This window comes from Mustela nivalis (genome assembly GCF_964662115.1).
Source record: "Mustela nivalis genome assembly, chromosome: 6".
Lineage (NCBI taxonomy): Eukaryota > Metazoa > Chordata > Mammalia > Carnivora > Mustelidae > Mustela > Mustela nivalis.
Genome location: NC_139025.1, coordinates 155,929,204 through 155,944,094, shown reverse-complemented (window position 1 = coordinate 155,944,094; position 14,891 = coordinate 155,929,204). Strand labels below are relative to the sequence as shown.

At 62.0% G+C, this 14,891-nt stretch overlaps 1 protein-coding gene across 1 annotated transcript; it reads left to right on the top strand.

Moving 5' to 3' along the window:
- The first annotated feature begins 2,069 nt into the window (after window positions 1–2,069).
- On the top strand, window positions 2,070–13,512 carry CHRNB4 (cholinergic receptor nicotinic beta 4 subunit). Its single transcript, XM_082736330.1, has 6 exons — window positions 2,070–2,232; window positions 6,178–6,326; window positions 8,211–8,255; window positions 8,358–8,467; window positions 9,103–10,087; window positions 12,746–13,512. The coding sequence occupies exons 1-6, from the start codon at window positions 2,178–2,180 to the stop codon at window positions 12,884–12,886; spliced, it is 1,485 nt and encodes a 494-aa protein (XP_082592456.1). The 5' UTR covers window positions 2,070–2,177; the 3' UTR covers window positions 12,887–13,512.
- The last annotated feature ends 1,379 nt before the right edge of the window (window positions 13,513–14,891 follow it).

The following is a 14,891-nucleotide window of genomic DNA, read 5'->3' as shown; positions in this document are numbered from 1 at the left end:
ACAAATGACTACAAACGGAGTGGCTTGAAACAACACAACGGGGGTTTTCTTCTCTTACAGGTCTAGAGATCAGAAGTCTGACATTGGTGTGATAAGGATGAAACCAAGGTTATTGGCAGGACTAGTTTCTGCTGAAGGTTCAGAAAGAGAATCCATTCCCTGCCTCTTCTGGCTTCGGGAGGCTGCCTCACTCCAACCTCTGCCTCCCTTTTCATATCACCCCACCCCACCAGGACCCCTGCCTCCCTTAGGTAAGGACCCAGGACCCCATGACCGCAGCATGCCCACCAGAAAAACCTACCCATGCTAACTGCCCTCATTTAATCGTGACTGCAAAGTCCCTTTCACTATATAGGATAACACTGAGAGGCTCCGAAAGGAGGATGTGGACACCCTTGAGGGTCATGCTTCAGCCTACTGTGGGTGACACCTGCCAGGCTTCACACCCTGGAGAGTTAACTCTTTTTCCCCTTGTAATTAGTAACTATTTTGTGGGAAGGTACTTTGAAACTCTGTAGGTAACCCTTTTCTTACCAAACTTCCAATCATATATTTACTCTGATATATGCTTAGTTTATTGTATTCCGAGAGGGTTCATCACTGATGAGCTGTACTTTAATGCTCAAATTGCCCCAGATGTGCTTGGTGGTGCCCCTTCAAGATGGCCCACGTGTCCCTCTGTCCTGTCCCCATCATCCTCCGAGCCAGTCCCTTCCTTTCTGGCCCAGCTGTAGGCTGTTTTGAACGGGTGTTGTATTCTCTCCCTCACGGTCCTCCTGCCCTCACACCTGTGCTCACCTAACTTACAGTTTGGTGGCTGCTTCTGGGAGGGCATTTTTAAGCTGCATCCTCTGGTCTATCAGGGAAAACGTGCACCCCATAAAGCTAGGACCCCAGACAGCAGACCGGCAGCAGGCCTCCCCTGCCAGCTTCCTTTCAGGGACCAAGGTCCATGCAAATGCCCAGCTCCTCGTGGAGTTTAGTCCCCCTTTATCCCAAAGGACCTGCCCCTGCCTTTGGCTTCCAGAGCCCAGCAGGCTCCAAACTTCAGCACCCTCTGCCCACCCCCACCCCCCCCCCCTTGGGATTTCTTCTCTGATTCTGATTCATGGAGATTTTGTTTTTCAGCATGGCTGTAACTTTAATTTACTATATGTATTCTCCCTTTTTATTGTTGCAGTTTGGAGAAGAGGGGACCGCCTGGAACCTAACTTCTCCAAACCATCCTCAAAGGAAAGCCAACAGAGTTCTTTTTTAAAAAAAAGATCTACCCAGACGTATCAGATTGTAGCAAAAAGATGCTAAGGGAGGCGATATGAGAGCAAGACTGAGAATCCTGGGAAGAAGGAGGTCAGTCCCCCAGATCCTGCTTGGTTTCTCCAGGAGAAGTGGAGCTGGAGGGACAGGCTCTGGCCAGATCCCTAAACAGGGATGCCCTGCCCATTGCTGATACCTGTCCAGCGAGGTCCCCAGCCCCCAGGGAAATACTACGGACCTCAGCACCTGGGTAGGTCTACCGGGCTGGAGGGCTGGAGGAGGGCCCTCGTGCCCCCTTGAGTCACCTGAGCTGCCCCCCACCCACCGTCTGCCCAGGTAGCAAGACCCTGGCCGGGAAGGGGAGAGGAGGGTACAGGCAGCCTCCTCCAGGCCCCACCCAATCCCTTCCACTCTGCTGGCTCCCCCAGTTCCCCAAGCTGGGTCAGGAGACCCTGAGCGGGTTACCGCCCCCAGTGCCACCTTGTCTGCCAAGAGCCTAGCCCCACTCCGTCTGTCTCGGTTCCTACTCCCGGCGATGCCCCTCTCATTCGGCAAACCCCGGGGTACGGACCCTCCCCGGGGCACAGCTACGTGCCCGAACAGCGCGGGGACCCTGCGCCAGCGTCTCCGCGTGGCCGGATCCGAGGCTGGGGCGGGCGCAGCGGGCGCAGGTGGGAGCCGGGTGGGGGCGACAGCCCGCGGCCCCGGGTCCCCGAGCCAGCCGGCCCCGCCCCTCCCCGAGTGGGCGGGGCTCAGGACGGCCGCCCCCGCCGGGCCCTCCCGCGGGGCCCTAGCGCCGGTCCGCGCCGCGGTCAGACTCCGAGGGCGGTGCCCGCGCTCCCCGCCCGCTCGCTGCTCGCCGGCACCGGCTGCTCCGATCGCTGGGCTCGCCGCGGCTGCCTCTGCGGCCCCCGCCCGCCATGAGGACTGCGCAGCCCCTGGTCCTTTTCTCCCTAGTTGCCCTTTGCCGGCGCGGTGAGTTCTTTTCGGGACACGAGGGAGGGGCTCCTGTCCGCCGCCGGGCAGCAGCGGCCACAGGTGGGGGGGGGGGGCGCCCCGGGGATGGCCGGAGCGTGTCCCGGCCGGACGGGCGTGGGCAGGGTGAGTCCACCGGCCGAGGCCCCGGGGGCGGCCCAGGGCGGCGGGACTCCGGGGTTTGGGGTGGGGACGGCCTCTCCTCCCTGCGCACCTGCCGGGGCAGCCTCGACCTCTGGGCTCCGCACCCGCGCGAAGGGAAGTCTGCGGGACACCGACGTCAGGAGCCTACAGGCTCCTCACCTGCCAGGTGTGGACGCCCGGGAGCACCCCCGCCGCTCGGCCTGGGAGAGAGGGCTCGGGGCTGCTGGAGATCGGGGAAGCTCAGCCGGGAAGGAAGGAGCTGGCCCAAGTCGCCAGACCCGGGGTGGTTTGCGGTGTGGGGCGGTCCCCTAAGAAACACTCTCAGACACCTCTGTCTCCGGTCCGCCACCGCTGGGGCCGGGCTGGCTGGGACAGACAGCGTGGCTGAGGGTCAGGCCGTGGAGATGAAGCGCCAGTCCCTGACTCCTGGAAGGGAGACCTCGTTGGCCCTTCCCAGGCAGAGTCCCGACGCGATGAGGAGTGCCTTCTCTGGGCCTCAGTTCCTAGCTCCTACTGTCTGGCCCAAGCTTGTCCTCTGAGCCCTGCTTGGCGCAGAAGACCAGGCAGGACTACATCTTCCTCGGACGGGACACACCACTGGGAGGTGCCAGAGGCAGGATTTCAAGGACACCCAAGTTCCTGGAGGGAAAGGACTCCCTCACCAAAGACAGTGTTCCCACACTGTGTGCGTCCTGGCTCTGTCACCACTTGCCGGGTGGCCTCCACCACTTCTCTCCTCGCTCGGGCCTCAGTTTCCCTGTCTGTTCTATAGGAACAGTATGCCCTGCCTACGTCCCTGGGGACTCAGATGTGAGTCCGCTGCAGTGTTTCTTAAGTGTGGTCCCCGGCCGCGGGCATCCGGGGTCAGGGTTACCCCGCACAAACTCTCAGCCTCATGGGACCAGACTCTCCGGAAACAGAGCCTGGGCACCTGCGTTTACCCAAGTACAGGGGTGATTCTTACACATGACTGGTGACCTGTGGGGAGCTTTTTGTAAAAAGTAAAAATCTCGACCTTAAAAAAATCCAGAGCTGCCTTTAATAAACACAAATGCCCTGTCCCTTTCCTCAGTTAAGGACACTCGCCCCAAACCGACAATCACTCTGCCTTCCGGAAGCCGCCCTGCCAGGGCATTCTGTCGTCTTTACCTTCTGCGGTTTGTGTTCCAAACCAGAGCGAACACCTCTTCACTTTTCCAGTACCACATTTTCAGATCACACTTTCCCGACCTGGACACACAGCACAGTGGAGGCCTCGAGCTGTGGCTTCCTCTCAGGTGTGCACCCCTTTCTGCCCCGGAGCTGGTTTTCCAGAGAAGACCTAGGAAGGTCTGCCCAGGCAGGACAGAGGAGGCACAGACCCACAACTCCTCAGAGTCACTGGGTCATGAGTGACCCCTAGTGGTGGCCTCTCTGTTGGACTGTGTTGACCCCAGGGCTGGGACAGAACCAAAAGGCCAGCAGGAGGCTCCTCCCATTCTGGGCCACCCTGGACATGGAGAGGTGACAGGCCCTTATCTTTGGAACCCAGCCGGCCTCACAGGCAGAAAGCAACCACTGTGCATTATTCTGGGCTCCCGCTGCCTTTTCAGAGGGGACAGGAGACCATTCCAGCCCACAGCAGCAGGGCCGGCCAGTCCCACCCCTCGGCCCCCCTCCCCCACACATACACATACAAGTGCGAGCAGGCAACAGTGGGGACACACTTGGCTTTGGTAACGGTACGGACTCAGCAGGACAGTCTCCTTTTGGGGACATTAGCAAGGGCAGGACAGAAAGCACTGGGGTCCAGGAGGGCCTGTCTCTGACCTACTGGGGCTCCTCGAGTAAGTTCATTCCCTCTTGGGTCTTAGTTTCCTTGGTGAGAAACAGGGAACGCACAAAACGGTCTGAGGTTTTCAGGACCCCTAACTCTGGAGCCCAGAGCCTGTCCTCAGCACGAGGAGGGTCCCTCGGGCCGGCTGAATGCCCAGGAGGCAGGACAGCCGAAAGGTGAGCAGCCTGAGTGTCACGGACGGGGCTGCAGGGATGGGGACTCCGGGCTTCCCCTGTCTGAGAGCACCAGGAGGCGCCCTGGCCTCGGAAATGCCAGAGGGGCTGGGTTGAGGGACATGACCCACTTTCTGCCAAATACCTGCGCTGGAGAGGGGCTGTGGGAGGGACCCGGCTCTAGTCCGGAGCCATGGGCTGGCTTCCAGAGAATTCTAACAGCTGGCCTCTGGGAGGGGTCGGGGGACAGAGGAAGAACTCAGAATCTAGGACAGGCATCCAGAGGACCCCTGTGGGCAGCCCCAGGCGGTTGGGGGAGGGGCAGCGGGCAGCAGGTGCGCCGGCCTCGTGTGCAAGGCACTCAGGATCGCATCTGCTCCAGATAGGCAGCGAGTTGGAAAGTGCAGGGAGCTGGCTGGCGTGGGGGTGCCCCTGTGGCCGCGTGCCCAGCCCAGCACCCACACAGGGGGCCACCTCAGACCCCCTTCAGGGCCATTTGGGACTCTCTGGCCCCACCCAGATGGGATTTGGCAAAAAGCCATGCACAGGCCCCTTGGGGAAGGACCCTCAGGGAAGGATATCGCGGGAACCCCACGCCCCACAAGGCCCAGCCCCTCCCCCGCAGCCCCAACCCCTTGGCAGCCTTGGCCTCTGCTCTGGTCCTATCTGCTCTTCGCCCTGCTCTCCTGCCCCGTACCCACTGCCCTAAAGTCCCCTCCCCTGCTGCTGGGCTTTCCTGCCAAGCGACGACCTTGATCTTCCCCAGAGTCTCTTTCCAAGGCGCCACCCCACCTCGGCCCTCAGCAGACTCATTCTCCCAAGACACCAGCTAAACAAGACCGGGTCCCTGCACCTCACAGTCACTCCCAGACGTGTGAAGGGGATGGGGCCAAGACCCACACGCCGCTGGGCAAGATGGCCAGGCCTGTGGGAGCTCAGGAGGCCGGTGCTCATCACGGCCCTGAGCCCACCCCTCTCCTCTAAGCTCCGCACCCGGAGCCACCTGTCAGCTGGACCCCAGCATTGGGGGTCCCAAAGGCCCTTCGCAACTCAGGAAACTCCCCGTGGCCAGTCTGTTCTCTCCCCGTGAACACATCACCCTCCACCCCACTCTGCCCACGAAACCCACGGTGACGGTCCTCCGCCACCACACCGGACGGAAACGGAGGCGGGGGTCCCTTCTGGGGTTCTGCTGGCTGTCATCCCTGAGACCTAACACAGCACCTGGCACAAGGCAGATGGCCCTCTGACGGCTGGTGGCCGTGGGGCAATGCTGGCAGGAGAGAGAGTGCTCTCAGAGACGCAGAAGGAAGACAGTAAAGACGGGCGGGGAGAGGATTCAGGAGCAGAGCGCTGACCGTCTGCGGGACCGGAAGCTTCAGCTTGAGGAGAGCAGGCTGGTGCCGGGGCCCAAGGGCTCTCTCTCCCGCCGGCTCTGAAAGCTGCAGGCAGGGAAGGCCCCGGTGAGGCCACGGCCACTGTCGCACTGTGTGGCACATGGTGGCTGGGCAGAGCCGGGCGGGGCTGCGGGCGTGGGTGGGAGGTCGGTCGGACGGACTCGGAGCACAGAGAGACCGTCAGGCACCCCACTTCTGGACGCAGTGTCTGCGTGGGGGCTGCCCTTCAGCCTAGTGGGCACAGGGGAGGGGTAAGAAGGGGCAGCGCGGGGCAGGACAGACCTCAGCTCTGCCTCGGTCACACAGAGCGGGCCCAGTCCCCCTCTGCTACTCCCGCTGCCCCCGGCCCTGTGTGCCCACTTGCCCCTTCGCGGCCGGCAGTGAGGGCCCAGCGGGTCTGCCTGTGTCTCCCCAGGGGACGGCCGCGTGGCCAATGCGGAGGAGAGGCTCATGGACGACCTTCTGAACAGGACGCGCTACAATAACCTCATCCGGCCGGCCGCCAGCTCAGCCCAGCTCGTCTCCATCCAGCTGCAGCTGTCCCTGGCCCAGCTCATCAGCGTGGTAGGTGCTGGAGGCCCATCTGGGCCACGGGGCTGGGCGGACCTCTGGCTTGGCCCAGGCTTCTGGACACGGTCAGGCCACTCGTCTACTTCTTTCCCATGTGCGTACGTCCACGAGTCACTGAAACTGGGGGCCCGACCGCCTCTGTGCTGTGACCCTTTGGTCCTGGAACACAGTCTGCGCCTCGCGCCCCCTCCTCACTGGGCGAGCCCTGCCTGCTGCGTGCCCACCGGCCCCACCGGTCGGGGCACCGCTGGGGACGGACGGACAGGACTGAGACACAGGAAGGTTCCTAAGTGATAGATCCTGAACAGGGGGGCCGTGGGGTAACAGGTTTGCTCCAGTAGATCAAACCGTTCCCTTAAGACCTATGTGTCTGTGTGTAAATTTTACCACAACTTAAAAAAAGAAAGTTTCTCCGGACACATGCAGGCCCTCAGCACTGCAGATTAGCTTTTCTGTAAGAACAACCAGAAAAGCGGGAACAAAATGCCCCTGTCCCGGGAATCTCCGACCGTCTCGGAGAGCTCAGCCAGGACTCAAGGGACCAGGCTCTGGGAGGGGACCCTCCGTCTACGGCACCTTTCCCCAAATGCGATGGCGGGTGCACGGGAAGAGATGGAGGGGCCAAGGACCTGGGGGTGGCGTGCTGGTGCGAGCGGGGGTCTCGCCGAGCGTCGGGCACTGGCGCAGGGCTGGGGGACACGCACCAGCGTTCGAGCCCCACGGGATGGGGGAGCCTGAAAAGACCACCCATAAAAGTAGAAATGAGTCAAGAACATCTAATCCAGCTCATGGACTAGATGAAGGGGGTCTTCTGCCCCCCTCTAACTGCCTGTCACTCCCGGGGGGCCTGTGGAGGCAGACAGGAGGCCCTGGGTGCGTAGTAAGACAGGATGAGGCAAGAACAGCAAACAATGGACGCAGAGAGGGTCTCCACGCAGGATGATGGAAGATTCCACACCAAGCGCCATTAACGTGGCCCTTTACGCGATTAAAAATAAATCATAAAGAATTTTAACAATGAGTTTTTCTGAATAAGTAAATTTTCTTAAAAGGAAAGTAAGAGCCATCTGTACGTTCGAGACAATTACGATGATGGAAAGTTTGAAGTGCATTGGATGGGGCTAACAGCAGATTAGTAACAGCGGAAGAGAAGGTTAATGGTCTGGAAGAGAGGTCAACAGAAAATGTCCGCACAGACGACAGGGAAGAGGATGGAGAACGCAGAGGAGACTGTAACATGGCCCATGACGGATGAGGGGTTCGAGAGCTGACGGGGAGGGCGGAGGAGGGATGCGGGGGACGCAGGGAAGGCGCGGGCGGGGGGGGGGGGGTTGCAGAGAGCAGCACAGTCCGGGAAGCTGAGAAAAGCCTTTGAAAGCATCGCCTGGCTGCGGAGTAGAGACAGTGGGGGAGGGATGAGGAGGCCTGGGGCAGAGAGGACGACCAGGACCGGCAGGGAGGAGGCCGCCCAGGGAGGAGGAGGCCCAGAGGGGAGGCGACTGCGGTCGTCCGGCTGGGGCTGGCGGATGCTGCCGGCGGCCAGCCGAGACAGGAGCAGCGAGTGGGAGATGCACGCAGGGGGTGGGGGTGGGGGTCCACCTGCAGGACTCCCGGGGGGCTCAGAGAACGGCCCCCAGGCTTCCGGCCGGTGGAGCTGCATGGCTGGGGAGGGGATGTCAGCAGAGGGCCGCATCTGGGCGACAAGCACAAGCTTTGTCCCAGGCACGCGGGGAGGGAAAGAGCTCTGAGCCATCCCGGAAATGGTGGGTCAGTGGCTGGGCACGTGGCCTGAGCCCCCAGCCTTCTGTGTGACTCAGGGGGGTCTGTGCCCAAAGCGCCGACCACCCGGTGAGCGGATATCCCCGTCTCCCTCCCCAGAATGAACGGGAACAGATCATGACCACCAACGTCTGGCTGAAACAGGTAAGTGCCCCCGGGGTCCCGTCAGAGAGGCATCTCTGGGGCCGCCCCCTCCCCTGGGTGGCTGTGGGCCCCTGAGTGACCAGGCCATGCCTGTCTGCCCAGGAGTGGACCGACTACCGCCTGGCCTGGAACAGCTCCCGCTACGAGGGTGTGAACATCCTGAGGATCCCGGCCAAGCGCATCTGGCTCCCAGACATCGTGCTTTACAACAAGTGAGTGGGGAGCAGGAGGGGCGGGCTGGGTGGGCAGCAGGCCTGGCCACTGCAGGTGCTCGGCCCGGAGCCCAGCCCTGGGCCTCATCCGTGTGTCACTCCAGGCAGTCGGGCTGGCAGAGGAGGTGGGCAGAGCCAGCACCTCCATGGCAGGGAGGAGGGGGTACTGAGTCCGGAGAATGCAGGAGAGCGTCACCTGCTCATTTGGGCACAGCAGGGCCCAGGGCCACCATCCTAACCCCGAATCTGGTGCTCCCCTGGCCTCACCCCTGTCTTGCTGGCCTTGATGCTCTCGGTGCTATTTGGGGGGTGGAGGGAGCTCGAGGGTCCCGTGGGGTCGCAGTGCTCCCGGCAGAAGCACAAACCAAGTTCAGGTCCTCACCGGGACTGCTCCCTGGTTTTCTGACCTTGAAGAAATCACTTAACTTCTCTGAGCCTCAGTTTCCCCGTCTGTAAAATGGGGATCGTGACAAAGCCCACGTCCAACGAAGGTGCGGCCCACGGAAGCTCGTCCATGTGAGGGGCGCCCTGTGCCTCACGGCTGCCACGGGAAGTGGGCCTTTCCAGGGAGGGCGCCCAGGGCGGGAGGAGGGCCGGCGGGCCAGCTCGCCACGTCCTCCTGTCTGTGCCCCCAGCGCCGACGGGACCTACGAGGTGTCCCTCTACACCAATGTGGTGGTGCGCGCCAACGGCAGCATCTTCTGGCTGCCGCCCGCCATCTACAAGAGCGCCTGCAAGATCGAGGTGAAGCACTTCCCGTTCGACCAGCAGAACTGCACCCTCAAGTTCCGCTCCTGGACCTACGACCACACGGAGATCGACATGGTGCTCCGGTCGCCCACGGCCAGCATGGACGACTTCACCCCCAGCGGCGAGTGGGACATCGTGGCGCTGCCGGGCCGGCGGACCGTGAACCCGCAGGACCCCAGCTACGTGGACGTGACCTACGACTTCGTCATCCGCCGCAAGCCGCTCTTCTACACCATCAACCTCATCATCCCGTGCGTGCTCATCACCTCGCTGGCCGTCCTGGTCTTCTACCTGCCGTCCGACTGCGGCGAGAAGATGACGCTGTGCATCTCCGTGCTGCTGGCGCTCACCGTCTTCCTGCTGCTCATCTCCAAGATCGTGCCGCCCACCTCCCTGGACGTGCCGCTCATCGGCAAGTACCTCATGTTCACCATGGTGCTCGTCACCTTCTCCATCGTCACCAGCGTGTGCGTGCTCAACGTGCACCACCGCTCGCCTGGCACGCACACCATGGCGCCCTGGGTCCGCCGCTGCTTCCTGCACCGGCTGCCCGCCTTCCTCTTCATGAAGCGCCCGGACGGCGGCCCCTCGAGGACGCCCCCGCCCGGCCGGCCTCGCCTGACCCAGCCCGACGCCACCGGCGCCCCCCACCTCTACGGGGCCTCCATGTACTTCGTGAACCCGGCCTCTGCGGACCCCAAGTCCCCGGCAGGCTCGGGCTCAGCCTCTGGGTCCAGCTCGGATGCAGCAGGCCCAGCCCGGGATTCCCGGCTGAGGTCATTGGGGAGGGGCCGGCAGGACGTGCAGGAGGCTCTGGAGGGCGTCAGCTTCATTGCCCAGCACATGCGGAGTGACGACCAAGACCAGAGCGTAAGTCCCCTTGTCCCCGCCTCCCCAATGCCCGTCCCCCTACCCACAGCTCACTCCCAGGGACACAGCACCCAGACCCTGGGGTGGAGTGTGAAGCCCAAAACTGAGCCGAGTCTCAGTGCAGCTCCAGACATTAGGGAGGAGGATGGAGGTACAAGGAGCCCTTTGGGTTTGTCTTGGGGGCCCCAAAAGCAGCCCTGAGGCAAGGCCCAGGCACAAGCTGGTCACCTGTGGAGCGAGCTCAGGGAGGATGCAGGGACACCAGGAAGGCAGAGCAGGCTGCCTGTGACTGCCTCGGGCTCTGGGGGCTCTGAGGGTCTAGGGGAGCCCACAGCCCTCGGCTCCCACCCCCAGGGCAGAGGGAATCCAGGCGGTCACTCCCGAGCACATCCAGCCTCTTGATGGGACAGAGGAGGGAGGAGCCCCAGGCACCCCTAGCCAGCGGCCGTCACTGGGCGGGAAGATGACCCCAGTCTTGGGGACAAGGCTGGGGAAGGTACTGAGGGCATCTGCCCCTCAGCTCCCCCGGCTCAGAACAGGACAGCTTTGGGGAGTACGGAACCGGCAGTTAGATGGTCTTTGCTCGCAGGGTCATGACGTGGAGTGGGATGACGCCGACAGGTCTGTAAACAGGGGTGACACTTACTGTCACGGGACAAAGCCAGGGGCGCGAACGTGGAGAGTCTCCTGGGTCTCGCAGGCCGGCTGGGGGTCACTGCATGCAGAGCAGGAAGGCCCAGCCTGGAGACGTCCCCGCACGCATCCACACTGGCCAGGATGGCTGTGCCACGGGGTCACGCGTGCTCTCCTTCCAACCCCTCGCGGACCAGGTCTGTCCCCACGCGGCCGGCCAGGAGGAAGGGAGAGCACAGTCTCGCGCTCACCCTCATTTCCGGTGCTTGGCCTGGAGGAACGGGAGGGCATGGAAGCTCCCGCTTCACCCTCCGAGGGAGAGCACGTGACCGACAGGGGGCGGGACCGGAGCTCCTGGGGGGCCACACGCCCGCCTGCCGGTAGCACTGCAGCCCTGGCCTGGCCCCGCAGGACTCAGGGTCTGCGTCTGCCGCAGACTCCAGGACACACTCCAGCTGCAGGAGCGAGGAGCACGGCTCTCGGGGACCCTCCGATTTCGCCTTCTCAAAGACGCTCAGGGTTGTGCTTGCTTTGAAACCCAGCCAGCTGCTCGGCTCAGCTCCACCACCGGGTCCCAGATGCTGATATGCGGTGCGGGGCCCCCGGGCTCCAGGGAATCTCTCGGTGACCGTTCCTGGTCTGGCTCTGGGGCCACCAGGGCCACATCGGAGCACACCCAGGGCACTCTGGGAGCCCCCCCCCCAAGCCCACACTGAAACCCGGACCCCCAGGCTACATGAGCACGTGCCACTGAGAAGCCTGCTGTCCGTGCTCCTGGCCGAGCGACCCCCTGCCCCGAGCGCACTCCTCTAAAGGTCCCGCTTGGGCACTCACAGGCCTCTCCCCGTTTCTGATGCAATTAAATATAAGCCAGGGGGGTCCCCCGTTATTGTGATCACCATTTCCCAGAACTCCAAGCACACACTGGGGGCTCTGCCAGGTCCAGACCTACATCCCGGCCAAGACCCTGAGAACTGTGGCAAGAGGCACCGCCCTATGCAAACCCCACTGCACCTCGGGGAGCCGAGGCTCAGAGATGGTGCTTCCTGGCCCCAGGCCAAGCCACGTGTGTCCACACTGCCTCGCCTGTCCCAGCACTTGCCAGCTGCCCTCCTCGAGCCCAGCGTGTCCCCCTCGGAGCACAGCTACCCCTCCGCCAGCCCAGGCTGCGGCTCAGCTAGCTCCATCACCTGCACTCCCCTCCCCCACCGCGGGATTAAACAGTAAATAGCACACAAATATAAAAAGAGGGGGAAAGACACACACACCAAAGATACAGTCCTCTGAAGCGAAACCCCAGAGAGCCGAGCAGAGGCCGCATGGGGCATGCTGCTAGGGGCCTGCCGATCCCGGTGCCAGGAGCAGGAGGCCTGACACAGGATCGCTCTGGAGGGTCCCGACAAACTGGGTCACTGACATCAGCTCGTCAGCTGCTGCCCAAATTTGCAAGCGCAGAGCCTCTGCTGAGTTTGGGTCGGCCACTGTCCAGCAGGGAGCACAGAGAGAGAGGTCACAGGGGCCTGGGGTGGGGCTGGGTGGAGGATGACACGCCAGGGTGCCCACAGTGGCTCTGGGCAGCGGGGGGCCAGGGAGGCTGGTCTCTGCCCACAGTGTTAGGAAACCAAGCGGATTCTGCCGCTGGGGATGTCCTGCCCCCCCCCACAGCGAGGTGGACCCCGGATCTTCCTTCGGGCAGAGCTCAGGCAGGAGGCTGGGGCTGAAAATGAGAGAAGGGGCCTCGCTGTGGCCTGGTTCTCCAGCCACACTGCCCAGAGTCTGGTGTTGCTGTTACCAGCGTCCTGTCCTGCCTGGAGCCCACGGAGGGGGGGTGTCCTATGACTCTGTGGGTGGGGTGGGGTGGGGCAACAATGCTGGGGGGGGGCAGGGGTCCTATAATGCTGCGGGTGGGGGCGGGGGGTCCACACCAGCCTGGGGGCGCCCTGGCCCCACAGCGACAGCCCCGCACGGGGGAAGGAAAGAGAGCAGGGAGCTCGGGCGCCCGTAACGGCCGCTGTCTGCCCACAGGTCATCGAGGACTGGAAGTACGTGGCCATGGTGGTGGACCGGCTGTTCCTATGGGTGTTCGTGGTCGTGTGTGTGCTCGGGACCGTGGGGCTCTTCCTGCCTCCCCTCTTCCAGACCCACACGCCTTCTGAGGGGCCCTAGGCTGCTCTGTGTGCCCCAGGGCCACAGGGTCGTGCAGTGAGAGGACCTGAGCCCCTCGGCCGTCCACCCTGTCAAACAGCCACAGCCAGGGGAGAGCATGACAGGAGCCAGGGCTGCCCTCACTTAAGGCCTCGGAGGACCTACAGGGAGCCCCAGCAGCAGGGGCTTCAGTGTGACTCTGGCCAGTCTCCTTCCCTGCACCGGGACAAGGACGTGCCAGGAATCTTGCCCCCCCTCAGCCCCACTGTCACCCCATCGCCCTCTGCTACCCTGCCCACAGGCCCCCTGGTCTTCTCTGAGACCCTCACACACTTCAGGATCCTTCCCAGCTCAAAGCCTCTGCACAGGCCATACCTTCCTCCCCCAAGGCCCCCACACTCCTCTGGTGGCTGCAGCACCCCATCCACGCTCCGTCCCAGTGTCATCTCCCTGCCAGGCCTTCCCCAGTCACCCTGCCTTCCTCCAGCCCTCCTGGGGACTGGAGTTCTCCCTGGCTGGTGTGTCTGTTGTCCACCTCTCACCCACTCCGGTGTGAGCTCTGGGACAGCATCAACCCAGTCCTTCAAGTTCACTGCACTGCCCCCAGGGCCTGGGACAGCGCTTGGCACACAGCAGGTGCTTAATAAATGTTGAATGAATGACTGACTCCTGTTCTTTCTTCAAGCTCACACACCCCCCCACCCCAGCAGCTATCCCCGGCTCCCCTTCTGACGAAGGACTCTTGGCCACACTCCCCAGCCAGGACACATGCTCCATATCAAGGCCAGACTGAGCTGTCTCCCTCGCTGATGCTCTGACCGGTCCTCCCACTGGTTCGCCCAGTGCCAGGCACATGACAAGCTCGTAAAATACTCGTGCAATACAGGATTTTTTTTTAATTCCATTGTTTTCAATTATACAATAAAATTGGCTTTTTGTGTTCGTTCTCTGAACATTAACACATGTGTAGATTCGTGTCATGAGGACCCGGGAGAGCTCCATCACCCCAACACCTCCCTTCCAGACAGTCCCTGGGGACCACTGACTGGGTCCCCACCCCAGGGTCTGGTCTCAAGAATGCCACGCCCACAACCACACAGCCCACCGATGGAGAGAGAGCAGCTTTCGTCCCTCAGCATAAGGCCCTTGAGATCCCTGAGGTCGCTACCCCCTGCTGAGCAGTGAGAAGTCCGGCCAGTGAAGGACACATTCAGGCAGTGACCGGTCTGGGGCAGCTGTGATCGGAGCTGCGGTAAAGCACTCAGGGGCTTGGGGTTCTGTGTGATTCTGTGTGATCGAGAGTTTTCACTCCCCTAGAGAGGCGCCCGGGAGTGGAGTCACCAGGCTGCGTGGGGAATGGCGGCTGGACCTCCAGGACCCAGCCAGACGGGGCTGTGGAGCGGCCGGGCCACCCTGCGTCCGCACCAGCAAGCAGCAAGAGCCACTCGGGGCCCTGTCCGCTCGGGCTATGGGTTTATCTCCGCCATCCCCGTAGGTGCCAAGCGCTGAATTAGCCCTGAAGTTGCTTTCCCTGACAGCCAACATTGTGGAACATCTTTTCATGTGATCTTGGGGTTTTTGCCTACGTACATCTTATTTGAGGAAGTGTCTGTTTAACTCCTCTGCTCACTCTTTAAATTGGGTTTTAGTTTTCTTACTGTTGAGATTTTTAAAACTTCATTAAGGTATAACACACCTATTATAACACTCGCCCACTTTACATGTACAGTTCAATGAGTTTTAGTAAGTCTATCACCATAAACACTCGCGTCACCCACACAAGACCCTCACACCTCTCTACTCTGACTTCTGAGTTTTGAGGCTTCTGTATATCTTCTGGATACAAGTCCTTGGTTGTGTGTCCGACTTGCGGTATTTTCCAAATCCAGGAGCTTTTGCCTAGAGAATGAGAACGCCCTAAATGGGCACCTGAGACCCTGGCCCCAGTTCTTACATTTCCTGGGTCCTGCAAAATGCCTCCTTTCGTTTGGGGTTAAGGCGACGCATTCTGAAAGTAATAAAGTCG

Bases quoted from the DNA above. Each gene is read 5' to 3' on its own strand.
- CHRNB4 (XM_082736330.1), top strand. From the start codon at position 2,178: ATGAGGACTGCGCAGCCCCTGGTCCTTTTCTCCCTAGTTGCCCTTTGC. The intron at 8,468-9,102 runs GTGAGTGGGGAG...CTGTGCCCCCAG, and splicing joins GACATCGTGCTTTACAACAA to CGCCGACGGGACCTACGAGG. The intron at 10,088-12,745 runs GTAAGTCCCCTT...GTCTGCCCACAG, and splicing joins GTGACGACCAAGACCAGAGC to GTCATCGAGGACTGGAAGTA.